Source organism: Marmota marmota, unplaced genomic scaffold (assembly GCF_001458135.2).
Source record: "Marmota marmota marmota unplaced genomic scaffold, marMar, whole genome shotgun sequence".
NCBI classification, from domain to species: domain Eukaryota; kingdom Metazoa; phylum Chordata; class Mammalia; order Rodentia; family Sciuridae; genus Marmota; species Marmota marmota.
The window spans coordinates 4,211,942-4,235,145 of NW_026000021.1; the positions used below are offsets into that span (position 1 = coordinate 4,211,942).

The 23,204-nt window shown below is 32.6% G+C and overlaps 1 protein-coding gene across 2 annotated transcripts in view; it reads right to left on the reverse strand.

Moving 5' to 3' along the window:
• Dpp10 (dipeptidyl peptidase like 10) overlaps positions 1-23,204 on the reverse strand; it is a 1,278,687-nt gene that overhangs the window by 293,477 nt on the left and 962,006 nt on the right. For both annotated transcript variants that reach the window (XM_015501723.2, XM_015501724.2), the window contains exon 4: positions 15,197-15,291. In XM_015501723.2, the coding sequence (XP_015357209.1) occupies positions 15,197-15,291 (95 nt within the window). The remainder of the gene's footprint in view (positions 1-15,196; positions 15,292-23,204) is intronic.

Below are 23,204 nucleotides of genomic sequence, written 5' to 3' on the forward strand. Positions count from 1 at the left end.
TTTCATAAATAATGTGGTTTATATTTTAAAGTAGAATATGTACTTTTCAGTTAGTAATATGATTTATTTTTAGTATGGGCAAAATGACAGCTACCAAGAACTTTTCAATCCACATAGTTTAAAAAAAATGGAAAAAATATAACGACTAATATTGACCTTACAAAAAATAAAAAGTGTTCAGTCAAAAATTGATGAGCTGCCAAGAAGTTTTATTCTTTAAAACATTTCATTTCTCTGTTTTTACCACAGTTAAAACAATTTTTTCTTATGGTTCAAAGACTCATTTAATATTGGTATAAAATAATTCATTACCAGTAATATTTTCAAAGAACAAGATAAAACCGTTTGATAAATAAACAGGAAACTTACATAGCCAGGTTTGATATAGTCTTATATATTCCTTAAGAATACCTTAAGAATACCATAATTGATATGTATTTTCTCTTTTCCACTTATTGTCTCATATTGGATTAACCTTAACATTCTCTCTCAACACAATAATTCGAGAAAGATTCAGCAAATAAAAAATACAGGATTATCTCTTAAATTTGAATATGAAATAAGACAAAGATAAACTGCTATCTAAGAATGATAAATCACATATTCATAAACAGCAAATAAAGAGAATATCCTATAGTTATGAAAACAAGTAAACAACAACTAAATGCAAATACATAGGAACCAGTAATAATATTGAGGAATAAGGTAGGTATTAGATGATCAAGGACTTCCTGATATCTCCTTTAAAAGTTTATAACCACAGGATGTGGTGACACATTCCTGTGATCTCAGCCTCAGCAAGTTAGTAAGACCTTGCCTTGAAATAAAAAAAGAAAAAGGTCCTGGGATGTAGATCAGTGGTACAGCACTTTCCTAAGCCCATGTGTGGCCCTAGGTTCCATAACCTTAGGGGAAAAAGAGGCGTGAGGAGGAGAAACCTTAAGAAAAAAGAGGGGTGAGGAGGAGGGATGGAGGGAGGAAAAAAGGAAGGAAGGAAGGAAGGAAGGAAGAAAGGAAGGGTTCATAACTAATTAAGACTAAATTATATGTCATATAAACAAATCCATGGCAAAACAAATTGTTTTAGATATTCACCTGAAACCCAAAGATATAAAAATAATTTGAATAGTCAAATTAGTTTAAAAGTTGTGTTTTCACTAACTAAATTGTGCTTTTTAAAAAATTAATTAGTTAATTAATTTTTATTCTAATTTGTTATATATGACAGCAGAATGTATTACAACTCATATTACTCATATAGAACACAATTTTTCATATCTCTGCTTGTATGTGAAGTATATTCACTCCATTTGTGTCTTCATACTTGTACTTAGGGTGATGATATCCATCTCATTTGTGAGATAAAGGTCCTTTATCTCACAAAGGAACATTGGTAGCTGTGAAGCACAGCTGAGGACATCAGCAGCTGTGTGCAATTGTGACTGAATTAAACCTCTCTGTTGTTTCCCGATGTGCAATTGTTGTCTTATGGTATGAATGTAAGGAGAGTATGGTGGGTTTTAGGGCACATAAAAGTTCTATTTCAACCAATGATAAATACAAACTCTTCTCCCATCAGTGTCTAAGAAGCTCCATTATTCTACATTCTTTGTAATACTGGATAATATCAGAGTTAAGCTTTGCCAATATGAAGGGTGAAGAAAATTATCCCTTTTTGATTAATATTGTCCTTATAAATTATGTTGACCCATCTTTTAATTTGTTTTATCAACATGTTTCTTTTGTGAAAAGTCCATGAATACCTTTTGTTCATTTTCCAATTGATTTGGAGGTTTTTATATTTAATTATGTGACATTTTTTCTAAGGCTTTTTGTCCTCATTTACCTTGTATTTTAACTCAACATAAAATTAGAATATATAAACAACCAAAAATTAAGGCTATGACAGTTAAGAAGAATATACAGAATATGCAATTTATTTGAAAATCAAGGAACAACAACACTCAGAATTTTAGCATTGAATATTAATATTTCTTGAGTATGATAACAGGTGGAATATTACTCCACATGCTCAAGATTTGCAATAATAAATTATTAGCATTCTGCTCATTTGCTAATATATAGTTAAAAACTAAAGATCAAAACTGACCTATTTCTGTCAAAAAAAAGAATAATAATAATGGAAAAGTGTAATTTTATATTTACTTTCCTCTGACACAGCAATTTCTTCTTATTTGGGGAATGAATTAGAGACTATATAAAATAAAGTCCAATCCAGTTGAATGACAATGAGAAAGTATCTGTAGCTACCTTCAGACTCAACATCTTGAACCCAAATCCCCAACTCCATATCAAGAACAGGGTTCTCTTTCCTCATTTCACTGTCACAGTTGTCAACATGATGGACTTTCACCCATGCTGATGAGTCAAGCTAAATTCAGTTGGCATTTATTAATTTGCATTTTAATGGTCCAAATCCAAAAGTCATTTCTCATATTTTCTACTTTCTCAGAAATGTTCCTTAATAGCTTTGATCTTTTTATGAAATATATAAATGATACGATCAATCTCTATTCTGCATGTTTTAAAGTATTCAGATAGTGACTAGATTAACCCTCAGGATAGAAGAACATACTCTGTATCCTTTTTTAAAGTGATTATTATTAACTTTAGTTCATCTGGAACTAAAATGAGGCAACATTTAAGAGTTAAATTTCTGGGATTTATGGTGCAGATGAACTTTCAAGAAATAGGGAGTTGAATGAATTCATTACAGACATTTATTCATAACTCTTCCCATTGTTTCTTCTTCCATTGATTCACTTTTTTCAGACCAACTAATTAAAGTTATACGTCTACTAAGATAATTGAAATACAGAAAATCCTTTCACTAGACTTTCCAAATGCTAGTGATTTAGGGATTCAATGAGTTCCAGGCTATGTAAATTGTCTAAAGAAAGAAATTTTGCTGCACATAAATATGCTTTTCGAACTCCAATGTGAAAGGCTTACAAAGAAGAACTGACAGAAAAAAAAGAAAAACAAAACAATTACCAATGCACATAGAAAAGATGGTACTCAACATCACCCATAATTAAGTAATTGCAAACCAGGGTAACAATGAAATAACATTTTTCCTCAGGCAGATGGATAATCATTAAAATGTTTGACAATACCTTGTAATGTGATAGGTAATACTATATGCAACTGATGGGTGTATTTAAGATAATTTGATATTATCTATTAAGTTGAAAATTGACCTTTCCTTTCACTTAACAATAGTACAGTTACAAATTTAGCCAACAAAAGCATTTCAAAAATAGTTACTAAGGTTTTCTTTTTCTTTCTTGAAGCATGTGCATAATAAGGAAATAATTAAATAAATAATTTAGGAAGTAATGGCAAGGTAATTTCACATAATCATTAAATATTAGAGAAAAACATAAGGGTTTTGATAAAAAGGTTTTGAAGTACAGTACTAAGTAGATAAAAAGTACAAGCAATCCATATTGTTGAAGTTAAATGTACACGCATATACTCATATACAAACCCATTCATATCCATATGAGTGTGTATATTTTATAATTCTATTTGTTTATGTACAGATATATGAAAACATACACAGACAAATTTCTAGAGAATCATTTTAACAGGTACAAATTTTTACATGACTACTTTCAGAAAAGGAGTACTGAATGATGAGGGAGTAAATTTTGTTTTCATTTTGCATATATCTATGCAGTTCTCTTACCAGAACTTTCTGTGAGGATAAAAGTACTGTGTGACTATACTGTCCAGTTGGGTACTCACTGTTCCATTTAGCCTCCTGGGTCCTTAAAATGTGGCTGATAAGACTGAAAAATTGTATTTTTAATTTTATATAGTTTTAATTAAAAATAAATTTAAATAGCCACATGTGGCTAGTAACTCTCATATCTAGTAGTGCTAAATATTATTTATATAACTTTTTTATTTTCTTGTTTTAAAAATGTCAATGAAGGAGATTGAAAATAATACTTGCCCTCAGAATTATGGTATATTTTATTCAAATACCAACTTGTTACTATTTTTAAGAAACATATAGAAATTAGTTTTAGAGAGAGATACAACTAAAAATAAAAAAGAAGGAAAGCCATAGATGTGTATTAAATATTATCATGCAAAAAATGCTCTTATTTATTTAGAACTTTTATAAATGAATGCTTTGTTCCCTAGGAAAGTGGATTTACAGTATGATTAAGTGTATAATCCTTTTTATATGTTCCCAGATTCTGTGTTTGTATTTGTTCAGAATTTTTTGCATTTATATCCAAAGAAATGTTGATCTGAATTTTTATTTTCTAGAAATATATTTTTATGATTTTGTTATCAAGATAATACTGTCCTAATAACATGCATATCATGATGAATATTATAAAATGAATGTCATTTTTTATTTTTTGGAAAAGCTGGGAAAGGATTGGCATTAATATATATTATAAATGTTTGATAGAACTTACAAATGAAAATGTTTGGGACAGGGCTTTTCTTTTTCTTTTTTTTTTTAATTTACTTTTTAGTTGTAGTTGGACACAATACCTTTATTCATTGATTTTTATATGGTGCTGAGGATCAAACCCTGGATCTTGCACATGTGAGGCAAGTCCTCTACCTCTGAGCCACAACACCAGCCATAGGGCTTTTCTTTGTAGAAAATTTTCTGATTATTTTTTTCAATCCTTTTGCTGCTTATACCATAATATATACTGATGTACATAAAGATAAGATCACTCTGGAATGGTGAAGCTGACAATCGAATATGCCAACAAGAAGCTGTGAAAAGTTTTTACATGAAAAGGTGAAAGTTCTCAACTTAATAAGAAAAAAAAATCACAAGCTTGCTAAGATCTATAGAAAGAATATATCTTCTATTCAGGAAATTGTGAAGCAAGAAAAGGAAACTCCTACTAGAGTTGCTGTCACACCTCAAGCTGCAAAATTATGGCCACAGTGCATGATAAGTGCTAAATTAAGATGGAAAAGTATCATATTAACTGGTGGAAGACATGAACAGAATATGTGTCTTATTTGAGGTAACTTGTTGCACCAAAAGGTCCAAGGTCTGGTGCTATCTGTAGATTCGGATGTCTGCTGGGGAATGTTGGAACTTATCCCCTGCATAAAATGGGAATTACCATAGATAATCAGATGCATAACCCAAGGTAATTAAATTTGTCTTTAGATAAACTTACATGTTTCGGTATTTTGAAATCAATAATAATGTCACTGATTGTGCTAGCTTTCTGACTTATTTTTGTTTTAATTTTTATTTTTGAATTGGAGATACCATTTGTTAAATGTTTCCACTTTATCCTCACTATAGGTTTAACTGAAATTTTCACCCAATCATTTCTTCACACCTGGTCCTTACACAGAATTCTCCATCTCAGTGGTTAACGCCTCCATCCATAAAAATGGAACAGAGTTCTCAGAGAATATCCTTCATGACTCCTTTCTAAACTCCACCTGCAACCGCTGCCATTCTCACTATTTGCTAATCTCCCTTTATGTTAGTTCAAACTTTCAAATCTTTTCACTTCTCTTAATCTCCATTGCCACATTTTAAGTCAATTTTTTAATGATCTCAAGCCCAGGTAATCTAGCAATGATGACCTTTATTTATCCTCTCCTGAGGACATTTGTAATTTAGTTACCAGTTTCTGGTACACCCAAACTTTATCCTTGCCTAGTTAAATTCTCTTTACTCACCTTTGCAAGTGAAGCTTTCTGTGACTTTTTCAAAATAGATGATGCCAATATACTAGAAATTCTAGCATGGTACCTTGTTACTGTCATATATGCCTATCCTCAATTTAATTACATATTTTAGATTGTGTAATTGTGTAATTTCACAATTACATATCTAATTGTTTAATTAGTGTACAACTGTCTCAGTAGACCACAAGGTCATTATAGCTGAGGACCTTTCTTTTTATTTTTTCACTCTGATATCTTTAGTAGCTATTGCAGTATGTGGGATAAAACAGGCACATAAAAATTATTAAGTGACTCAACCAAGTGTAAGTAAAAAAGCAAATTTTTAACCTTCAGGGGATGATGGGCAACACTTCAATATTCTATAAAGATTATTAATTTCATTTCCATTCTTTTAGAAGAAAACCTTTAAAAATCCATCTGTAGTACTGTTATATACAGAGAATGTCCAAAGATGTATAGATAACAATACTCAATGAATCCTATTATCAAAATTAGTTGGAATCTCTTAGGGGTAGAGATGTGCCTCAGTGATAGACTACTGGCCTAGTATGCATGAGGCTCAGAGTTTGAAACTCAACAACACATATACATGTGTGCGCACACACAAACACAAACACACACACACACACACAAATATTTTGAAACCTCTTAATAACAGAATTACTTCCTTAGTGACATTTCAAAACCCAGAAGACAGTATTTGTACCTCTATTTCCAATGGGTTCAGAACAATTAGTCAACAAATGTTAGAGTCTGTAAACAAGTCAGGATGGCTCTAATGTTAGAGTCTGTAAACAAGTCTGGATGGTGCCTAGCAAAATGCCAGAGGCAGTGGTTCGTGAAGTAACACCAGCGAGCCATTAAGTGTGGAGATTCCTTATTGGTTGACTGATGTATCTAGTTTATGCTAATTAGATAAGCTGTGTGGAATGTATAAATACTGCTCCTGTCCTGCAATAAACAGCTCCCACTCCTGCTGTATCAATCTACACAAGTCGTTCGTCATCACCCCCCCCCCCCCGGGTTATTTTGCTGCAGCCGGACTGCAGCAAAGAAAGACCCGTCCAAATTATCACCAAAGAAATCCTTGATCTACCTACTTTTGACTTTCTCCATTAGTACCATTATTGTTCAAGGTCTACATCTTCTTTTATCTGTACAATTGTAGGAACCTTAAAAGAGATCTTAGTTATTACTTTAATATCCCTGGAATATAGACCTAATATAATATTTTCAAATATGTTCAGACATTGCCACTTTCCTTCTTCAACCTGCGCTTACTGATGAGAGAAAACCTTGACCTACTAAACTCAGCATAATCATTCCCCTGTTATCCCACTGGGTTCATCTTGTACCATGCACCACATGCCCTAGGAGTTACATATTTTCTATTCTTGGGATAAATTTATCTTGTTCCCACTCTAGGCTCCCACCCTGGGTTATTGCTCTTGCAACCTAAAACCTCCTCAATCTGACCTTGAAATGTTGCTTCTTCCACCCTGCATCTTTCCTAATGCCTAGTCATTCTCTTGCCCTCACAGTATGTTATTTTTGTCCAATGACTTAATACTAGCAGACATTTTGTTGTATTTTACTTGACTATTTGTTTACAATTGGTCTCACTAACTGCTCTCATTCACCACTGTATTCCCAGACTCTGAAATATTATATGATAAGTAGTAGGGGGTCCAATGAGTCCAATGAGCAGTTAGCAAATGGATTAAACAAATAAAGAATGAGCCATTACTACAAGAAGGCAGAAACCTTATAGACGTGAAGTGGTAGAACAATTTACACAGGGTTTTAAGAAAAGGAAAAACCTCAAACGTAAACTAGATTATTTCAGCCAAATTCATGAAGGGAAAAAACCTGAGAGGCTGTGTAATGAGGATCACAAGTTTAAGGCCAGCCTATGCAACTCAGTGAGACCTGGTCTCAAAATAAAAATAAAAAGATCTGTGGTGTAGTTCAAAGGTAAAGCAATTGTCCAGGATTCTTGTGCTTTAGGTTCAATCTCAGCACAATGAAACTGCAAGTAAACAAACAAACAAACAAAATCAACTAAGGTCATTTTAATTTGTTTGCATAGACAATTTATCCATAAGAATTGAAAATATTTTGACAGAAAAAATAATGATGACACAGGCAGTCACTGAAATGTTTAAAAATGTGGCAATGTAAGCCAAATTAAGACAATTGAAACCACTTAAACCACATTATGTCTTTTTCTCTTTCCCATGCATTATATAATGTTTTCTATGTTACTAGTTTTTGGTAAAATATATAGTTCATTTAATAAATAGAGAGATAATGTATATAGATAAGTCTATCTATAGATATATACCTATATAGAGATATAGATGTCTACATGTATCTACATGTATACCTATATGTGTGTGTATGAAGATAGATCGATAGATAGATAAACTCAGATGAGATCTCATTTCTTTCTTTCTTTCTTTTTTTTTTTTTATAGTACTGGGGATTGAACTCAGGGGCTTGTATTTAATTCAGTATCTTTCCTAACAGGTTTAAGGAAAATATACACAATACACCTAGAAAATCCTTATGTATAGAATATTAAAGAATTATACTATAATTTTATATTTCTTCAAAATTAATTTTAAATGGAATAGTCATTAAAAATAAATACAATTAGGATATAAGACATTTTTCTTCTCAAGATGACTCTAGATATATCAAGCAAGACTATTTTCAAGTTTTAAAAATTTTCACTTCAGTAGGAGACAGGGGGATGCAATTCAGTAGTATGAGGTGCTGCAACTACCATCTAATGTTTGTTAAAAGTTCCTTGAATGGTCACACATATTCTGCAAGGAAACTAAAATTGAATTTGATATAGTTCCACTGTACTATTAAAATATCTGCATTATATCATGTTGTTAGGCCTCAGAAATTTCACCAATGCATGGCTCCACACCATGCATCAATAAAGCTGCATAGACTGACATGTTCTGAAAAGTCAAAAAGGCTGGGAAAGCTTATCTCTATGTCAACTTCAAAGTTTTCAAAATTCTCTTGAAAATATTTTTTTTTTCTTAAATTTCACCATAAATAAATAGAAAAATCTTGATATTTACATACTTAAATCTCTTTTGAAAATTCTATTTGTAGAAACATAACTTTAATGGATGAATCACAATTATACACATTTATGGATTCAATGTTACATTCATTTGTAAACACAGAATTATGAAATTAAACTAATTAACATATCCATCACCTTATTCATTCATTATTTTTAGTACTGAGACCCTCAAAGTTTATTTTGATTAATTGTGATATATACATTATTTTTAACCATGGTCACCCTATTCTGCACCAGATTTCAAAAACTTATTCTTCCTGCCTAAAAGAAACATTGTATCCTACACATTTAAAAATTTTTCTAATTAGTTCTTCATGACTGAGAATTAACCATATATGAAATTATTCAGAAAGAAAATGAAAGGCAAAACTATTCATCAGATGTTCCAGGGCATGTAACTATACCCTTGAATTTCTCAAAATAGACTGATTGCCCTGAACCCATGTCACAGTGCTGACCTCTCAGGAAGCCAAATTCCAAAACAATTGTAATTACTATAATTGCAATAAATCTGGCCTCTTTTATCCTCTAGCATTTTTTTCTGACTATATACACCTCTAGCTCTGAAAGAACTAAATGAGAATGTTCCAAAAAAAAAAAAATACTGGAATTGTAGTCATTTGATTACATATCTAGGAGGGCATATCAGAGAAAATTGAACAAAGTTCTTATGCAAACAGTTAAATAAGTGATGGCTAGTAATTTTAAAAAGTGGTATTTATTTTATTTTATTTTTATTTTGTTGGTACCAGAGCTTGAACTCAGGGACACTTGATGACTGAGCCACATCCCCAACCCTCTTTTGTATTTTATTTAGAGACAGAGTCTCACTGAGTTGCTTATCACCTCGCTTTTACTGAGGCTGGCTTTGAACTCGACATCCTTCTGCCTCAGCCTCCTGAGCTGCTGGGGTTACAGGTGTTCGCCACAGTGCCCAGCAGAAAGGGGTATTTTTATCAGTGCTTTATTTCTAACCAAAGAAGAATTTTAAATATATAATTTTGATAGTTTTGGTTTCAATCAAGGATAACTTATTCAAAAATATTCATAATAATTAAATAAAGCTATAGATGTGGATTTATTAGTAACGGTCAGCATCATTGAGAATAAAAGTGGTTATACCATCTGAGACATTTAGTCCTCATCAATGCATGTGGTAGTAGAATCTAGTTTTTAGATCATTCACAATGGTCACTTAAGGTGCAATGTCAATTTTTTTGCTTTGGTCCTATTTTCACCTATGTGAATAACAGTATGGAGTACAGGCTAATTGTGCCATACTTGAAAATATATGGAAACAATGAGTATGGCCTCTTATATTTAAAATTAAATTTGTGCCTAACTAGATCTCCGATGTGAGGATTAGAACTTCTCTTGCTAATTCTCCTGTTTTCATGACCATTACTTTCAAAACTATGCTGAAATTTATTTTAGATGTTTGTAACTTATAGAAAATTATGAAAAAGCCAAATATTTAGAATACATTTGATGTTTTCTTTCCTAAATATATTTTTAAAAAATCTTTGCTGAAAAATACATCACTCCATTTGTTTCCCTGATGTATATAGGTGTTATGATAAATTTTGATCTCTATTTGATGATTAAAATTTAGAAAATCTAAATATATGTAAAATAATTTCAAAATAAATAATGTAGATATAAATGTATTTAAGTATTTCAAAGTAAATAACAAAAATAAAAGAACAATGAAAGTTTCCTACAATAAAGGATGGTAACTACAGTGGAGAGAGCTATGCTCAATTCAAAGACATTGAAATTCAACTATTTATCAACATAGCACACCCATTAAAGCAATTATGCTGGCTAGAGTCCTTGGCCATCAGGTTAAATGGAACAAACACTTCTTGTTCAAAAGAGGTGGCAACAATAAAATGAGAGGTATTAACTTATTTAAACAAAATATTTCAATTAGGTTTATCCTAGGAGAATTGTAAGAAAACTGGAGTTACCCTTTTAGCCTAGACCTTGAAAACATGAGAAGAACAGGAAACTAAAGCCAAATGACCCCTATTAACATATACTAATTCTCTTCACAGGGCAATCCTTGCAAAGAAGAAACATTACCTGAAGCTAATGATACTGAAAACCAGAACTTGATATCTTCCATACAATTTACCCACTTAATTTGACCTCAAAAAAAATTACCTTCTGATCAGTATATGGTTCCCTTTCTATCTCTGTCTACAACATGGTTTTTCAACCTTGACGGTGCCAACATTTTTGGGTTGACAGTGTGTGTTGTGAGATGCTGTCCTCTGCATTGTAGGATGCTTCTCCCTGAACTCTACTTCTTAGACTCTCTTAACAAATCTTTTGCCACTAGTCATGACAATCAAGACTATCTGCAGAACTGAAAAATATCTCCTGGGAACAAAACTACTCCCTGATGAGAATCACTGGCCTAAGAAAAACAAATAAATAAACTGTACTGACAAGAACACAACAACACTCATGAGTATATTCAGTGTGAGTTTCACTACTGACCTTATTCGATACTGGGGAACCCAAGTATAGGCTAGGGACAGACACTGTAAAAAATAACAAAGTTTCTATAATCATAGCATGTGAGGTCACATGCCAATCAGAATTTTTTGATAACCTTTCTTAATCTCAAATTTTAAAAGATTACCTTTCTTCATCTCAACTTTTAAATTTTGAGTTCTTTTATATAGCAATACTGTGTTTATGTTGCTGTGTGTCTTACCTTCCCCTAAAAAGCAACTATTTCCTGAGACTCAAATCAGATGATTAGTTTCCCATGTCATGGTAGTATAAAGAGTTGTGTCTCTCAGTCCCACATACACAATGGCACAGCAAATGAAAGAGCAGATGAACCCAAACCAGGATGGCATGCAGAATACCTGATGCTATGTATATGTGAGAAATCAAAACATATTCCTTGGTTCTACTGGAAGCTCATATCTTATAATGGCTTATAGAGAGTTCAGTAAAATATGATAGTGAAAATTTCCTTTGGAGTCACTCTGTTGCCATATATGAATTTCTTGCCTCTGTTTTAGGCTACTTTTTTTTTTAAGAATGCATTTTAACACAAATTTTCTGAGATTGGAGATTACAGTCAATTGTTGTTTTCCGTATTAGTGAATGAGGTTTAAAAAAATTAATGTTAATATTTAAGTACATGAGGCTTAGGCATATTTTTCCAACCCATTTCTAATTTCAAGAATTGATTTTATAGAACCATTTATGATTGCTGGTGGTTTTTGCCAAGACCTCTGGTGATATTCAAATTATTGATTGCAGAAGGAATACAGCTAATACGTATAAAACATTTTTCCTCATTATGACATTGTGCATGTGCTTTTGTCTGAAATAGTTCTGGCTTTAAGAGATAACATTTCCAAACACTTTAAAATTATTAAGAATGGTTTGGGCTAAATCACTTCTTTCCCATTCTTCAAGTCAAAGAGTTATATGCTTTTCAATTCCCTCCTTCATTAGAAATTTGCCTAGTTTCAATCCAAAAGAATGCCTTAAATATCATTAACTCCTAAAAATTACTTATTTTTATTTCATTTTAGACAGTTATACCTAATAGTATCCCTACCCATAGAGTCTGTTAACCATAATTACATGGCTGAAAGTATCCATTAATCATGTTAAAAATGTGTTTAAGTTGGGAAATGACAATACGATATCAGATTATATTGTTTAAAAAATAAATGGGCAGTTATGTTTTTGCATATATGTCATATTAAACATTAAGCTATTCTGTTATCATATTTATCAATAATGCTTCTCAATTGACTAGATAACATTTTTATTCTAAAATTTTATAGCAATCTAATCCAATTAAGCATGACGACAATTAAAATATTGATAATAGAAGAAAGATCTGCAATATGAATAAACATTTATCTTCTGATAATAGATTTCTTTTCAACAGATGGCTTAGGAGAAAGAGTAAATGCAGACATTAGCCTCAAATGAACTTTAAAAACACAATTGTACGTAACAATATAACTTGGAGTTGGAGTTGGTATAAAGTGATTAAACATATTTGCCTGAAATAATGTAGAATCAGGGTAATTTTTATTTTTGATCTCTCATTTGGGTTAGCTGGTGGCAAATATATCACCCTTCACTCCCCTAACCCTTCTGACTCCAATCCCTGAACTACTTGCTGACATTCCTATGACTTATAAATGGCTTAATTATCTGCATTGTGACATAAATGTCTTTAGGGAGCCTATGAATCTTAGGATATCAGTAAATGAGAATATTTGCTAAATGCGAATATGGTAATTAAGAGTCATAGGCAACACAGAGGAGAATAGAAATAGACCTGGAAATAATTTTTAAAAGATTCAATACATAACCATAAAGATAAAAGAGCATTAATTAGAACATAAAGGAAACTATAATGAGATAGGATGGGGGTGGTAGGTAGCACCAACAAAAGCATTTGGATAATGGAATAATAACATGAAAGCTTTGCTTTTGTTTCTTTTTTGATGTCATGGAGGCTAAAAAGGCTATGAATAAAGGCTAAATAGAAACAAATAAACATCATTAGTGATCAGAGGAAAAACCTCATTAACTGTGTCAGGAGTTATGAGTAAGACCAGCCACATAAAAGAATATTCCAATAAGGATGAGTTCCTACATTGCTTGACTGCTTGACTACTGGAGGGTTAGAATCTCCATTAAAAATGTTACCTAATGATACAGGAATTAAAAAATGAAAATTCATTTAATTATTGCTCTCCAATTCTATGGAAAAGAATTCACATTGACTTTACCAAGGTTATCACCAACATACTCTCTCACCACCAACTCCTACTTTCTTCTTCCTGTCTGATTTTCCCATGGAAGTTTTGATGGCAGCATATCTTAATGATTTCCTGCTCTCATTTCTAGCGATATTGAAGACCATCCAATGAAGATGTACTAGATACCACTGTATGCTGTGTATTACATTTTTTTTTCTTAAATGTTAGTATTATCTCCTCAAAGTAACCCATACTCTACAAAAGTGAGCAATCTGCTTTATATAGTTTTGGTATCCCACAAGTACTAAAAAGGGTTGCATACCCAATGCTTAGTCCTTGAACACCTATAAATCAACTTAGTTTAATAAAAAATGTGATTAATTTCAGCTAATAATGACCTAATTTTTAATATACATCTGTTGATTGGTTAAATTTGGCCCAATAGGTATATATAAATATAAATACTTCATGATTTACATTACCATTTTTTCTTAATATTTGAAAGCACTGAATAAGAGAAGGTTCCTTGTCCATCTCTTCCATTTCTCTATCCTATGATAAATATAAAGATTAAATATCTATCCCAAATATACAAGTGGGAATGCATGTTTAAACGTAGCCATTGATGTTTATTTTTGTCCCTTATTATGAAAAAGCTTTTCTTAGCCTTGCACTATCTTTTATATGTATTTTATGAGCTCATTTATAGGCAGTATATTTAACCTTTTATTACAGAATAATGAATAAATAACTGCTTATTTTTCAGCATTGCCTGTATTAGATTTTGCAGTGTTTGCAATAGTTCATTCACGATAACTTCCTCAACTGGTAATCGTAGATAAGTCTCTTAACCTTTAGGGAACTAGATTTATCAGAAAGGCAAAGGATATATGCTTTTATGAGAACAAAATAAATACATTCAGTCATTTGAGCATTGTTACCTAAGCATTGATTAAGGAGAGTGAAAGTGGCCCCTGACAGAATCCTAAATTCTAAACTTAAAACACAGCAACTCTGGGGCTGGGATTGTGGCTCAGCAGTAGAGCATTCGCCTAGCTTGGGCGGGAACCCGGGACACTTTGGTCCTCAGCACCACATAAAAATAAAGGCATTGTGTTGTGTCCATGTACATCTGAAAAGTAAATATTAAAAAAAAAAAAAACACACACAGCAATGCTATCCGAAGGTCAACTTTAGAACCCTTCTTGCTGCCTGATCCAGGAACCCACAGAATTACAAAGTAGTCAGGAAAAACAAAAAGTAAAGGGGACAAAATAAGTTAATAATTACTTGGGCATAGTTAACCATTCTTTTTAAAATCTCAGCACTTGTATGGCCAATCTAGAAAATATAAAGCAAAGTACTCACTCTAAGCAAATATTATTCCTATGAGTACATGCTGAGTAAAAAGGGTAAATGAGGAGAAAAATGAAGCATATGGTGACAGGGGCATTTTATATCAATAGATTTCCTTATTCTAATGATATCCCAGCCTGACCTTTCCACCTGAAATGCATTGCAAGTGCTGGAGGTGAAGAATAGAAAGTTAAATGCATCTAGAGAGCAATTTAAACAATACTGAAATGCATTAAGTAATTAATTATTCATTACTTACAAAAGTTGTGTTTTCCAATAATAATGTGGTAGCATTTGTTTCTATATTCAGTTTAATGACATGTCCATTCTGGCTTTTATACACCACATCTGTATCTGCAACAACAAAGACATTAACAATTGACAAATACATTAACTAGGTAATACAATAACTGTAGGGGAGAAAATGTGCATAATAAACAGACACATTAGAACGATCATTGTTAGCCTTCAATAACCCAAGCAGATTTCTGTACTTGGCTCGCATAAATTCTCCTGAAAGATGGGAAGCCTGCTTAACACATGGTCTATTGCACAATGAACACAGGGTTAGTGAGAAGGCCACTCAGTCTCATGATTTAACAAAATGAAAATTAATTAAAATATGGGCAATCTGGTGCCCATTCCGAGATGAGAGACAGTGAGGAGTCTCTGGTTTCCGAAGTAAGCCATTACCAATGAGTGAGGTGCTCAGATTTACAAGGGCTCCCTGGTACTGTAACTGCACAGAATGCTAAGAGAAGTCAGACTGAAGCACCCTCAAGCAGCCCTGACCACATTCCTGGCACTTCTACCACCACTCAATCCCTCCATAACCTCTTCCTCTCTGGGCTACAGAATTTTCCTCTGGCATTTTATGAGCTTTATATGATCACAGACAAAAATTTCTATGGCTTTTAAAGTATCATCAAACACACTTTGTCAACGTCAGGAGAAAGATCTCATTTTAAATGACTGCATTGCTTTTGGATGGCTAATTTATATCTGCTGAGTTGGATTTCATCACATTTGAAATGAAATCATGTTAAGAATACCTCAGACCAAAAGAATCAACTTGAGGAGAAACTTGCTAAAAGGACACTTAGGAGTTAAAAAAAATATATTTGTGGCCAGGCATGGTGGCACATGTGACTCAGGAGTATCTCAAATTCAAGGCTAGCCTCAGGAATTTAGCAAGATCATTTCTCAAAATAAAAAATAATAAGGGCTGGACTGTAGCTCAGTGAGAAAGCACCCAGTACCAGAAAATAGTAATAATAATAATAATAATAATAATAACAATGATAAGAACAGTATATATCTACAAAATACACATAAATATATATATATATATATATATATATATATATATATATATACACACATAGTTGATTATATATGTGCACACATATACTTAAATGTATTTGTGTGCAAGTATCCATATATATATGTGTGTGTGTACAAGGTGAGTGTGTGCATAAAATTTAAGGGAAGATATGCAAATAAAAGTAACCTTGAATACTTTCTTCTCCTTTCTTAAAATGATATTCTCTTTTCTAGTTTAACCAAATTCAGTGGTTTTACATGCACTACTCTAACTCCCTATTATTGCAAGAAAGGCAAACTTAATGGGGGATGCTTATATTATTTACACTAAGTGAATTTATACAAATTACAATCTCTCAAAATTTGGAAGTTTTCAACAGTGTCCTGGGAAACAGGTAGTGCACTGCACGGTGAGCTATGGAGATTAACTGCAGGAACATATGTTCTGACAATTTGGCAGAAAGATATTTTTCTGACTTTTCTCTAATTATTTCAATAATAAAAATAGTAACACCTAGAATTAAGAGGATGAAAAGTGATCAATACTAAAAAGAAAAATGGTGCTTTACTCAGATTTTCATTACAAAAGACTGAGAGCTCAGTATCAATTCATAGTATTTAAAGATGTCACAAAAGTAGATAGTTATTCTTGACACATATGTTAGAACCCTGAGCTGAGGAACAGAAAAATACAAATCAAATTTTTTTAAAAGGAGAAAAGAGACCAAGAAGGGATGTTCCAGTTACTTCCTGAGGTACTGACTGTATAGACTGAGAGTGTATGATCTCTGAAATAAGTCATACTATCACCTTCTGAATTTCTGTCATCAGCTGCCAATCAATTGGATTCCTCTTGTCATTAATTTTAACTCTTTAATAACAGGTTCACACAAATAGAAAATATTTCTTTTGATTCATATTCCTTTCTATCTCATTTATGAACAGGAACACCAGCCACCTGGTGTTATCTTTGCTATCTTTCAGCATTTACTCTCTTTCAGCTATGAATTTATGTTTGTTCAATCTCAAACTTAAGTTCTAACACTCATGTCTCCTTGTACTTATGTTTCTCACACACACACACAAACACACACACACACATACACTGGACCACATTTTTATTTTGCTGAACACATCGTTTTAGATTAGCAAGAAGAATTTAATAGTATTCCCTGAAAAATATTCCTTATAATATTTTCTCATTTAATTAAGAGGAAAAAGGCTTCTGTTTCAGTTTGGAGATAAATACAGCTTAAAAACACTCAATCATGGAGCTGGAGTTGTAGCTCAGTGGCAGAGCACTTGCCTAGCATGTGTGAGGCACTGGGTTCAATTCTCAGTGCCATATAAAAATAAATAAATAAAGATATTGTGTCCATGTATAACCAACAAAAGATAAATAAATAAAAACAAAATAATCAGTGGTTCTTTTTCAAAAGGCAAACATCCTGAAGAATTCTAATAGAATATGGTCTTCAACCTTGGAGAGAAAGGAAAGATGTAAGTAAAGTCTTAGTATAAACAATGGCCCCTGGTCAATGGAAGAGGAAAAAGCAACTTACAGCCTCAAAGTCTGTCATAGTAAGAGAAAAGATTAAATAAATGGTGGTTTGGTATTAGAGGTGGAGGACAAAGGAGAGACCCATTATATTACTCAAGACCAAGTGGAAGGAAGCAAAGCTTTTATTAGAAGGTAAAGACAACAGTTCATATTGCTTTTTTCCTTTAAGTCAATTTGTTGGATAGTGATTTGCATTTAAGAAAAAAAATCATAGCAGCACAATTCACAATAGCAAGACTGTGGAACCAACCTAGATGCCCTTCAATAGATGAATGGATAAAAAAAATGTGGCATTTATACACAATGGAGTATTACTCTGCATTAAAAAATGACAAAATCATAGAATTTGCAGGGAAATAGATGGCATTAGAGCAGATTATGCTAAGTGAAGCTAGCCAATCCCTAAAAAACAAATGCCAAATGTCTTCTTTGATATAAGGAGAGTAACTAAGAACAGAGTAGGGTCGAAGAGCGTGAGAAGAAGATTAACATTAAACAGGGATGAGAGGTGGGAGGGAAAGGGAGAGAGAAGGGAAATTGAATGGAAATGGAAGGAGACCCTCAGGGTTATACAAAAGTACATACAAGAGGAAGTGAGGGGAAAGGGAAAAATAATACAAGGGTGAGAAATGAATGACAGTAGAGGGGGTAGAGAGAGAAGAGGGGAGGGGAGGGGAGGGGGATAGGAAAGGCAGCAGAACACAACAGACACTAGTATGGCAATATGTAAATCAATGGATGTGTAACTGATGTGATTCTGCAATCTGTATACCGGGTAAAAATGGGAGTTCATAACCCACTTGAATCAAAGTGTGAAATATGATATATCAAGAGCTATGTAATGTTTTGAACAACCAACAATAAAAATTATAATAAAAAATTCTCACTATCATGTCCTTATTCTAACTGAAGTCCTGCTTCTGTGACTCTTGCTTGTCTTTTTTGTTTGTTTGTTTTTGTACCTCATATTTATTTCATTATTTGAAATTGAAGCCACTGCAACATTACCTTTTGGAAAAATAGGTAATTTTTTCCTAAATTTGTATTAATATCTCTACTCTGTCTACATGGATAAGTTATTCTGAATATGATAATGTACAGTTCAATGTATGAGTTGATGCTACATTCATAATAGAGAACCATCTAGAAAAAAAGCATATTAGGTTGAAATTTAAAATTTTATTCTGATTTTCCCGTAGAAACAATGTCATCAAGTATTTATTTTTATTGCTGAGTAGCTTTCCATTTTGGATATGCCATATGTGTTTATTCATTCAAATATTGATGTTTATGTTCTTGTTAGCTTTTGACTGTTAAAAATAAAATGTCTGTGAGCACCCAAAAAAAATAAATAAAAATAAAAGTAACTTGCTTAAAAAAAAATCTATGGAGATTTAAGTTTTGTAAATACCTTCAGATCAACATTCCTAAAAATTTTACCATTAGACTCAATGTTAATTAGCAGGAGAAAGTTATCTTAAATTCAAGTGTAATTCTTTAGCATAATATTGAATAAAGGTTTTTCATGGATTATTTCAAAAGCATTTAATATCTGGCTTTATTAATTCTCTTTAATTTTTAAACATTCTTTGTGATCTAGATTTCTGTATCTCATATTTATCCTATATTCTGCTTGATTTATAATCAATAGTCGAAATCTTAGTTCAGAAACTCCTCTTACTAGATTAATAAGTAACATTCTTAAAATATAATTCTGAACTGTTTACCTCGTATTTTGTTTAATATTAGATGATGTGGTATTAGTGACTCAGAACAATGAGGAATATTAAAGTAGGTGTACTTGAAGCATCCTTAAAATACAGCATATGCATGTCTCTATAGTACTTTGATTAAATAATCTTCCCATCATTTTAGCTCTTTGAAAGTTAAGAGCCAGTTAGTTATCCTGAGCACACAGTCAATTCTGTAGTTCATGAAAAGGTTTGACAGGATTGAATTACTATGCAGCCTACCCACCCTCGGATCCAAGCATGCATTTTCAGTTTGTAGCACTGCAAAACAACAACTACTATTATTATAGTCCAACTTTCCCCCCACCACACAATTTGACTAACAAAAGTAAAACCACACTAGTTTATCTTAGTTTAAGATCTTTCAGGTAAATGCAGCTTTATATTTTGTATTCTTGCTCACAAAACTGATCATAAAGCATTTAACATTATAGTTAATTCTTAATGAACCTTGAAAGAACTGAGACCTCTGCACCAACCTTCACTACCAGGACTAAGAACTAAGGCAACCTATATCCATATTATCTATTCTTTTCTCTAGGAAGTCTTTGTCCATAATGTGAAGACTACACGAGAACAAAATCATGTTATAAACTTGCTGAACATCAGTTTCTCAAATTTACGGACTAGCTTCTAAAATTGGGCAAACTGCTTATCATCAAACAACTAACTAAACTAAAATACAGTGAAAGGTGCCCAGCCACAACTGGACCCTCACTTTGAAAGAACAGTCTTAGTTACTCAGACTCAGATCTCCAAACCTATACGTATAATCTTCTTCTTATCCCCTCCATCTGGACACCTTAAGACTCTTGAAAAGTCTTTCCTGACAGCAACAGGTAATAAACATCACTTGCTAACAGTTTATTCTTGGTGGCTGTTCAGAAGTAGACAGTTGACAAAATTCTTTCCTCATGTATGTCAATATAAAGTCACCTTTTTGGTTTTTATTGGTGTTATTATTGATAATTTAAATGTACATTCAATTTTGACATAATTTGCTTTAAATATTTCAAAATTAAATCTACCTATTTATAAAGAGTCCAAATAGTGTAAAGGATGTTTGTAAAATCAGTTTTTTGAGATACTTTAATTCAAACATACCTTCATTTACAATTATCTACTTATTTTTCTAAAATTATATTTTTATTGTATCCCATAATTTTCAAAAAATACATAATGAATAAACTGGGAAATCTAAAATTGAATCTTTTGTAGAACATATTATTGAAGTGATTTTTCACATGAAATGTGCAAATACTTTTAGAGGAGAATTGTTAAATATTGAGTTAAGATTTTATTCCTTAATTAAACATATTCATGGTTAATCAAGAAAATTGAGCTATTCGTAGTTGAAATCAGGCAGGCCCCTCAATCAATTCTCCTAGAACACTGCTCACAACAATGAAATATTTTCCTCATTTTTTTTTTTACCTTCCAAAGGTTTAGTTTATAAATTTAAAACGAGAGAAACATGACTGCTCAAGGGGGATTTGTTAAAATATGGGACAATTTTATCATCTCTCAGAGACAAAAGGCAAGAACAGAAAAAGAGTTTGCCATTGTTAAGTAGTGATTGGAGAAATTTGATGGAGCCCATGGAAAGGTTTGAGGTCAATGACATAGATGAACAGATTGATTTTAAATAATAAAACAGGTGATTCATTCTCTCCAATTGGACTATAGTCATATTTGTCAAGTTTTGGTAGAAATTAAAAGGCAATCAAATATTGACTATCTAAATTTTTTTTTCCAAAACTATTTTCTTTGACGAGGATAGAGGAAAATACTTGATAGTTGGACAGATGGGACTCAAAAATCTTTGAATTTCCTTAAGCAATTTTCTTTCCTATTCCTCCGAAATCATTTCAAAACTTTCCTCACTTTTTAAAGAGTCCCAGACCACCAGAAATGGCGTCACTGTCCTTTTTCTCTATCTCAAAATCTACTTTCATGCACACACTGTTTTTTTTTCACTTGATTTTTGTGAAAGGCATTCTGTCTCTCAAATATCTTTGATTTCTGTCTCCTCTTTTCAGCTACTTGTAGCTTTCATAGTGATTATATTTCTCTATATTAAAAAAGATAATAAGCATGTTCATTCAGGTCTTTTCTCTGTCGCTGGTAGTTTTCCCTTTCACAATAATCCCAGCAGACACATTGTATAGGGGATTCTGCCTTATTCTGTGTCCACCATATATCCATATCTCCTGTGGAGCAGCAGCAAGTTCTTGCTCTCCTGAAATAGAATAGCATCCAACATCACCATTGACCTGCAATAACCACATGCAATGTGCTCTTCCCCCATGATTAATCTCCCCCTTTCCTGGACTTCACAGCATGGAACAGTGATGAACAGGAAGACTTTGAAACTCTCTCCTACTTTTGAACCACTACTTTGCCCTGGTGTTCTTTCTTCAAAGGTCTCTATAGGTTCTTTCCTCCCAATTGCTATCAAAACAAAGATATCCTTCAAAGCTCAGCACTGGGCTTTCCCCCCCCCCCCACTAGCAGCTTCTCTTTGAGTGATCATTTCCACTGACACTTTCCTATATTGATTCTTACACTTTCAACTCAAATATTGACCTTTACCATTTGCCAGCTCTAAATTCCAGGTGCTAGGCTAGATCACATAAACATCTTGTGGAAACATAAAACTCAGTAGACTAAAAGCAAACATAAATTGGCTACACCTCGTTGTCTTCAAATTTCACATACATATTCATCTTTATGTTCATTACCCCTCTCTTTATCTCCTATATTAAGACTTTCATTATAACATCTCATCTGGATGATGAGTTAGTGTTTAGGGGTTTCCTGTGCCTCTGGTTATTCCAATGACATGGCCTAATCCAGTCTACACAGCACTTTGCATCTTCTCACTCCAAAGAGATCTATGCTTCCTTACCCCTCATACATCAGATAGAGCACTAATTGCTACGGTATATAAATAACTCAAAAAGCTAAGCACCAAAAATAAATAAATAAATAACCCAGTCAATAAATGGGCCAAGGACCTAAACAGACACTTCTCAGTACATGATAAACAATCAATCAACAAATATATGAAAAAAATCTTCAACATCACTAGCAATTAGAGAAATGCAAATCAAAACCACTCTAAGATTTCATCTCACTCCAGTCATAATGGCAGCTATTATGAATACAAACAATAATAAGTGTTGAATAGGATGTGAGGAAAAAGGTAGACTCATACACTACTGGTGGGACTGCAAATTGGTGCAGCCAATATGGAAAACAATATGGAGATTTCTTGGAAAATTGGGAATGAAACCACAATTTGACCCAGCTATCCGTTTCTTCAGTCTATACCCAAAGGACTTAAAAAGATGAGCATACTACAGGGACACTGCCACATCAATGTTTATAGCAGAACAGTTCACAATAGCTAAACTGTGGAACCAACCTAGATGCCCTTCAGTAGATGAATGGATAAGGATTTCATTTTTATGACTAAAAAATATTCCATTGTGTTATGTACATTTTATTTATTCGTCAGTTGATAGATACTTACTTTGTTTCTGTTTCTTAGCTGTTGTTAATAGTGCTGCAATGAACATGGAAGTCAATATGTCTCTTTGATATGTTGATTTTATTTCCTTTGGATATAT